The sequence below is a fragment of the Pholis gunnellus genome, assembly GCF_910591455.1.
Source record: "Pholis gunnellus genome assembly, chromosome: 18".
Classification (NCBI taxonomy): Eukaryota; Metazoa; Chordata; class Actinopteri; order Perciformes; family Pholidae; genus Pholis; species Pholis gunnellus.
Window position 1 is genome coordinate 18,879,986 of NC_136545.1, and position 7,590 is coordinate 18,887,575.

Consider the following 7,590-nt stretch of genomic DNA (forward strand, 5'->3'; position numbering starts at 1 on the left):
GACGGAGACACAAAAAAACAATACGTACATGGTACATATTGTACCAACATGTGACTTTCCTTTACCCCTAAAATGCATTTAAGGACAGCTAACCAGATGCCAGCGAAACGTGCAATAACATTTGTACAGCTGTATTTATGTAAAATTAGTTTTTTTCATTATATAAGCACAGACAGTACAGATTTGGCTCCATTTGAGGGCTCACTGCTGCATACATATTTTCTACACACTGAAAAGCAATCCATGCAATCATTTCCACAGTTCTGGTAATAATATTTGGAAGACAAATTGCACTTTACCATCTAATGTTTGTCTTTGCTGCCTTATGTGTCCCAGAGCTTCTTTCACAGTACAGCATAGCAAGCTGAAACTGTGTTTAAATATTCTTTACAGGAGGTTTACTTGTTTAAATCTTATTAATTCAATCTATATATTGATCCATAAACACATCAACAAGTTGAAAAGTGGCACTAAGCACACGGGCAAACCCAAATGTCAAAATTGACACATTGAGACCTAAAATAAGATTAGAACATGTACATTTTATTGTATAATTTTATTATACACGACCGTGTCCCATCAGATTTACTTTAACTCCTTCTGTGTAATATCTAATTTGAAAAGATCCTTGTAAAATATCTTAAAAACCTTACAGCTAAATATTACCTCACTGTATATTGGAAAGAGCTCACATCCTTTCCTTCCTGCTGTGATGTGTTGGTGTGGTAGTTTCTTGGAGTGTCACAAGCTTTAGAGTCATTTTTATTTTGTTACACATCTGAATGAAGATTTTGTTAAAAGCGTTACCCCGTCCAGATGTGTAAAATCAATCCTAACAGAACCACCATAGTGTTTATAAAACGTAATTTGTTTTTAAAACAAAGAAAACTGATTTATTGTCACACCATGACATTTAAACTACAACTTAAACTTGTCGTTAATTATTTTTAATTAAGGACAAATACATAAATTACATTTACCAGCAATTATCTAGAAAACAAAACTCCCCCCCCCCCCCAAAAAAAAAGTCCAGTGGTTTCCCGTGTGTGTGCCCTGATGCCGTCATATGCTGCTCCGATGATAACAGTCCTGTGCAGCGTAGAAAAGTAAAAGACGCACAGAGATGATCGAGCTTCTCCGCCCGGTCGCTCCCTCATCTCGGGCAGACGTTGTGGTCGGTGACGAGCTTCTCCATCCTCTTGATCTTGCGTTTGTTCTTGGGCATGGGTTTGTCGTACATGCCGTTCTTCAGCAGATGCTCCTTGCTGTGATGAACCTGAGCGCCGTGCTGCAGCTGGAAGGAGCACAAGGCTTTCAGGGGCCTCAGCAGAACCTGGACACACAAGAGGAGGAAGGGAAGAGTGGTAGAAATACATTTATTTCACATCGCAACCTGCGTTTGAGTCAGTGAACTCAGGAAAAAAACCTCTATGTACTGTATATATTTAGTAATATGGCTTTAGTGATTTCACACTTTTTGTCTGTAATTTTAAAGCTCGACTTTACTGTTTTGGTTTCAGTCTCTCATCAGACGTCCAGACACCGTTTTCAAAGTTAGCAACTAGCTGCTGAACACAGTGAAGCATTTAGCAGCTCAAAAGCCAGATGTGTTTCTCAGGAGTTGGCAGAGACCAAAACAGAGTGAAAATGAGAGTGAGTATTGGACTTGCACTCATCAGGTGGACACATAATTCAAATTTAAATGAATGCTTGTGTTGCTCCGTGTACTTGAGCAACTGTTTGCTAACAAGTTCACAGAAGACGGGACACAATGATGTCACCACGTCACCTCTTGGATGTCGTCGTTGTGCTCCAGGATGGACAGGGCGACAGCAGCGCATTCCAGCGTGGACAGACAGATGTTGGAGGGTTGTGTGCGGATCACGTACTGACTGGAAAGAGTCCTGTTGAGCTGCACCTGGGGAACCAACAGCAGAGGTGATGAGTAGTGCAAGTGTGGCCTTCTCTATTTGCTGACATATAATAGGCAATGGCTTTTAAAGATTAAGTTATAATACTCATCATTAAACCTCTTTAAAGTGACATCACAGCTATACACACACCTGCTTAGGCAGGTGGAACAGGCTATTTTTGAGGAACATATTTTTGGCCTGGCTCCAGGTGCCGTCTATGATGATCACGTTGTGTTTCACCGCTCCGACTTCCTGGTATTGCACCAACTCCTCCAGGTTCTGGGATTTGGGACCCGGGTACAGGATCAGCGTCCTGCTGTCCCGACACACCGCTGCCAGCTCTGGGTGCCTTGAGAGGAGAAAAGGGACGGAAGTCAAAAACTGATTAGAGAAATCCGTGACCGTGGTGTTGTGAAATCAGTGCGCTCACTAGAAGTACAGCTTACTTTTCCTCATTGAACCTCCTTCCCACTATGACATTGCATTTTCCTTGTGGCAAACAAGCAGCAAGTAGCGGCACCGTGCGAAGAACTCTGCTCTCCTGAAAGTACACTAGAAGTTAGACAATAACACAATGCACAATAACATCTGGATTATAGGTGATTGATCTCTCAATACCTAGTATGAACAGGAATAATGATTATAGAAAAGTGCACCTAGACTATTGACTTAAAACAGATTTGTTTTAAGTCAATAGTCTTTAGTTTTGAGCATGCATGTCATATTTGACATGTGATAACTCACCTCTGCAGGATGCTGCACTACGTACAGACATGTGGACACCTCCAGGGGTTGTGGTGGTAGAAACGGACAGAGACACACCTTCTGAGGACGACTACATGGGAGGAAAGTTGAAGACGTGAAGCTGAGATTGCCCTTTTACTTAAAGCATGCCAGTTACTTGAGGAGGAGAAGGATTTCTTTCCTGCCTGTCTGGTCCAAACACACTAACTTGTTAGCTAGCTAGCATTAGCTTTCACTTGAATTCAGCTCACCGGCACCGTAAACACGTCGGTCTTCTCTCGCCGACCTCGACCGGGAGGGCAGCCAGGTCGCCAAACGCGTCGCAGAGTCCATCGTCCGTCGACGAGCTCTCGTCGGTGGCTGGTCCGTTTTCTTCAGAAGACACTGACGGGCAAAAGCCAGGGACATGGTCCATTGCGGAGTTAGCATAAAGCTAACTGATCCGAGTACTCATAACACAGCGCTGAGGAAGGGACTTTTAGCATAGAAATAGACCAACTAGAAAAACCGTGAACCGGTTAAACCAGTTGGCTAATTATTTAAATGAAACGTGATTTTCTTAACACGGCTTGAGTTGTTTCTTATGACTCATTTATGTTTTAATTATATTCTCTGTATGTCGAAAAAGCTTACTATAATCACCCCAGCCAATTATTTTAGCAAAGCTAAAGTAGCAGCTAATGCTACATTCACAGCTACAGCTATGGTAGCCGTGCTAGCTTTGCTTAGCTGTAAATGTCAGTTAGCTTTAAAATCGGACACACATTTAAAAAATCCAAAAGATGGGAGTTGTCTTATTTAAGTTAAACTTATTATGTTAACACCTTAATTAAAAAAAAGATGTGTTTATTACATAGACTATGGTTTATTAGCTATGTGAATTAGCATATCCATTCTATCTACTGTAATTCTATGACCGTAATGCTAAGCTGTCAACTCACAGCTGCCACCTGTCGATGTGGAGGAAAGAAAAGGAGATTTAAAAAGTAATAAAATGGGTAAATGCTCATTTGTAACACTGGATGTCGCCAGAGCGTATTTAAACTGATGATGAAAAGTCCCAAAAGCCTTTTAACACAACCTTTGGTCTACCAAAACAAAGTTTTAACATAAAATAATCTTGTTTTGCAAGTTTGCAATAATTGTCTTGGAAAACATTAAGTTTAAGATTCTGCTCATGTTTGCACGTATCACACGTGTTTTTGTTTTTTTGACTGTTTACAAGTGAGTTCACAGACTCATATGAGTCGAGGTGTCAGGTTAACAGCCAGAGAGGCTTATTTATAGCTGAAGATCTGCACAAAAGTCACACCGACACCGACACGTGCACTCTCACCCGTTTTTATTCACACTCGTGACTCAAACGTCTCCCTTCAAACACGCTATGATTCATGCACCACTAGTTCAGACCGCAGAGATTGGATTAAATACTGTATATATATATATATATATATATATATATACTGTATATCCTCCTGGATATTTGATCAATGTAACTGTTTTAAATAAGATTTTGATTTTTAACTTCATGAAGTATGAGTACAGCCAGGTGCAAATGGGTACAAATTATAAAAACTATTTGGCGCTTTTAAGATATTAAGTTTAAAGAATATCCCTCGGTTGATTGTCGGCTAATTCTACTGTGATTTTAAGACCTTAAACAATGACACATCAGCAATGCGCTTGACAATAAACCTGTTGAAAACCCTTCAGCTCACCTAAAGTATTACACACTGTCCTTTGTCTTTAGCTGGCTCAGCTGAACTGTCGCCTTGTTTCTCTGGATGAACTTCTGTTTTAGCCAATTCTGGCGACTTAACATCTACTTCTTCTGGTTCAGTTTGTTTCGTGGCCGCTTCGCTCTCACTTGTTTCCATTTCCTCTGACGTTTCAGTGTCTCTGACAGCTTCTGCACTTTCAGTTTGTGGGGACTCCATTGCAGCCAAGGCGTTTTGAAGCAGAGCAGCGTTGGAGATGGGCTGCGTCGTTTCCTCTCCGTCTCCCTCGTCGACCGTCTCCGCTGGCGACGCCGTCTCAGCTGGTGACGCCATCTCTTTCTCCTCCACCCTATGCTCCTTTCCACCAGCCTCTTCCTTCTCTTCCTTCTCTTCCTGCATAATTCCTTCAACCGGAGTCAAAGGTGTGAGGTCCAGACATGTCTTAGGAGAGGATGTGGCCTTTCTCCTGGGAGGAGCAACTGGCTTCGGCATTCCCGAATCTTGATCCGTGCTGACGTCTTTCTCGTCCAGATCTTCAGGATGATCGTCAGTACTTCCCCAGTCGGGTTCCTCCAAGACGAACTCGAAGCTTGAGACGCCAAGTGGGTCCACCGGGATTTTGTTTTCTACCTTGATGGAGACGTTTTTGTTTGTGTTGGCTTTAGTTTTTCTGGTTGTTTGGGGTTCATCCTCTTCAAGAGATCGAGGGAAAGGATCTACATCCAATGGAGAAGAGTTGTCACTGGACCTGAAGAAGTCTGTGATTTCCTCCTCGGAATTCGGCATCTTGTCTTCTTCAGGAGTGGAAAGCAAATCGCTAAAATCGTACAAATCTTGGACCAACACCCGAGGACCTTCCTCTGGGGATATGTCTTCGTCAGACGGCTCTACCTCCAGCGCAGGAGTCTCATCTATGAGGACGAATTTCTCTAAATATCCCCGGGCCTCCTGGTCCGACTGCCTGCTGTGGAAGGACTTCTCGGACGTCACACTTTCTGCATCCTCCTCTATTTTCCGACTGCCCACTGCCTCCTCGTACAGGTCGGTGTAAAGGAAAGCCATGGCTTTGGGCTCCTCCAGCAAAATTTGGTCGATAATTTTGGGAGGTCCGTCCGGTAGGAAGATCGGAGTCAGGATGTCCTCTTGGCTTCCAAACAAAGTGGAACCGCTGGGTTTTGAAGGGAACCTGGAGTGCACGCCACGTCCGTCGTCTTTCTCCAGAGGTTTCGTGACGTAGGTGCCCGTACCGCCGTAGAAGACTTCATCCAGAAGCTCGCTGGTGATTTCCTCCAGACTCGTTGTGTCCGACTTGTCATTATCCACAGTTGTTGTTGTTGTTGCAGCGGTGTTGTCATCTTCAGACTGCGCAGGGTTCTCGGTGTCCTGGATCTCGGGGACAACCTGCGCCTCTTGCTCCACCTGTCCCTGTGCGGTCACAGCAGGACTTCCCGGAGCCTGGGCGTCAATCAGGGCGAACGCCTCGAAGTAGTCCGCGTTGCCAGCAGCTCCTCTGCCCGCAGGCCTGGCCACCGGAGCGCCCGGTGGATCCATTACGTTCGCACCTATGGAAGATGAGGGCTCGACCCAATCCCCTCTCGCTGCACCTGATCCTGTGAACACCAGCTCGTTATCGTGAGTCTCCTCGCTGGCTTTAGGAACGAGGCTCTCCTCCAGATAAGAAAGGTTGTCCACCATGTCTTTGCTCTCCTCTTCATCCACGGTGACCAGTTTCGGAGGAACAACGATGTTGAGGATTTCAGAGCCCTCGGAGACTAAGCTGAAGAGCCGCTGCTCTTTATCCACCAGATGATCGTGCGCTTCCTCTTCGTCTCCTTCCTCGGGTTTCACATTCGGCTGGGAGACTTCTACCAACTCCGGCCTTCCCGAGACGTTCTCAGAACTTTCCCCGAGGACCTCTCGTTGTCTTTCCGCTTTGCTCTTCCTATTGGCACTCTCTTTAGTCTTCTTCCGTCTTGAAATCAGCTCCTCGTCCATGACAAAGATGATCTTCCCCGCTGGCACGGACCCGGGCGTGGCAAGATCCACGGTGGAGTTTCCCGCTTCGGACGCCCACGGCGTGGCGCAGCGGCTGGGGGTCGTCTCCCACGCGATCCCGCTGTCCTCGCCCTGCATAGTGACCATGGAGAAGGAGGAGTCCATCATCAGGCACTGCATCTTGGGTCGGACGTTGTCGTCGTGGACGGCCTCGCGTAGACTGAAGGCAGGGAAACGACACAGTGAGATAAGCAGAGTTGTGATTCGTCTTAATGATCATTTTGGAGGTGCTGTTGGAATTTACTGACTGATCTTTCTGTATAACACAACACAATTCAACAGAACCACCTCCGAAATGATCATAAAGTTAAATCAACATGTCTCTAAAAATAAAAACATGTATAACCTTCATTAAGGGAGGATTTATTTATATAATCTGCATTCATTTGAGCTAGGCGTACCTGACACCTGGCTAAAATGAATGCAGACTAATGCAAAAATAAATACATAATATAATAAAATAATAATAAATAAACTGTCGACTCAGTATGTATGTATGCACTGAAACACTCAGGTCAGTGGCACTAATGGAATATAATTCATACGGGAATGAATCCACTTTATTTCTGTAAAATCAACTGTTGCCTCTGAGTGGCACAGACCACTTCTGATATTAAGAACGATCTCTACCTGTTTCTCAGGGTCTCCACTTCATCTCCGGCCTCCGGGTCTCGTCCGGCGACATCTTCAGGTGTCATCGCTCTCATCTCAGAGTCCACATCCGCCCGCGACACATCTTCCGTCAACGTGTCCATTGTTGTAATGTCTCGATTAATCTGCTCTCGGACCTCTCGCCACAACTCAGCGCTGCTCTGTTGATCACATTCGAGGCCGGGCGTTCTCCAGCCAAGTCTTCGTGCTCAGCGTAATCTTGAAATAGAAAACTGGTCCTCCAGTGTTTCATCTGAAGCATTCACAGCATGCGGGGGAGGTTAATTTGTCATCTGTTCACACCGGCTGAGCCCTTGCATTTGGCATATACAATAAATAGGTTAATCTGGGTTAATTAGTTGTTTCTTGTGATGAATTAGAACTGTACAAACATGCATCAGCATGTAGAATGCTTCTGTTATAATATAATGTTATAAGTATAATGTTTTCCATATGTCATATCCAATGTCATAAGTCTGTCTGTTAAGTCTGTCACAAGCAGTTAAGTG

At 44.5% G+C, this 7,590-nt stretch overlaps 2 protein-coding genes across 2 annotated transcripts; both read right to left on the reverse strand.

The window, feature by feature from the left end:
* Positions 1-391: 391 nt before the first annotated feature.
* On the reverse strand, positions 392-3,105 carry dtwd2 (DTW domain containing 2). The gene is made up of 6 exons (XM_079178462.1): positions 2,909-3,105; positions 2,658-2,748; positions 2,360-2,454; positions 2,064-2,262; positions 1,790-1,918; positions 392-1,333 (listed from the first exon to the last, which is right to left on the reverse strand). Exons 1-6 carry the CDS (start codon positions 3,070-3,072, stop codon positions 1,154-1,156), a joined length of 858 nt encoding a protein of 285 aa, XP_079034588.1. The 5' UTR covers positions 3,073-3,105; the 3' UTR covers positions 392-1,153.
* Positions 3,106-4,002: 897 nt separating this feature from the next.
* LOC306710830 (uncharacterized protein) lies at positions 4,003-7,269 on the reverse strand. Its single transcript, XM_079179531.1, has 2 exons — positions 7,061-7,269; positions 4,003-6,590 (listed from the first exon to the last, which is right to left on the reverse strand). Exons 1-2 carry the CDS (start codon positions 7,183-7,185, stop codon positions 4,376-4,378), a joined length of 2,340 nt encoding a protein of 779 aa, XP_079035657.1. The 5' UTR covers positions 7,186-7,269; the 3' UTR covers positions 4,003-4,375.
* Between the last annotated feature and the right edge of the window lie 321 nt (positions 7,270-7,590).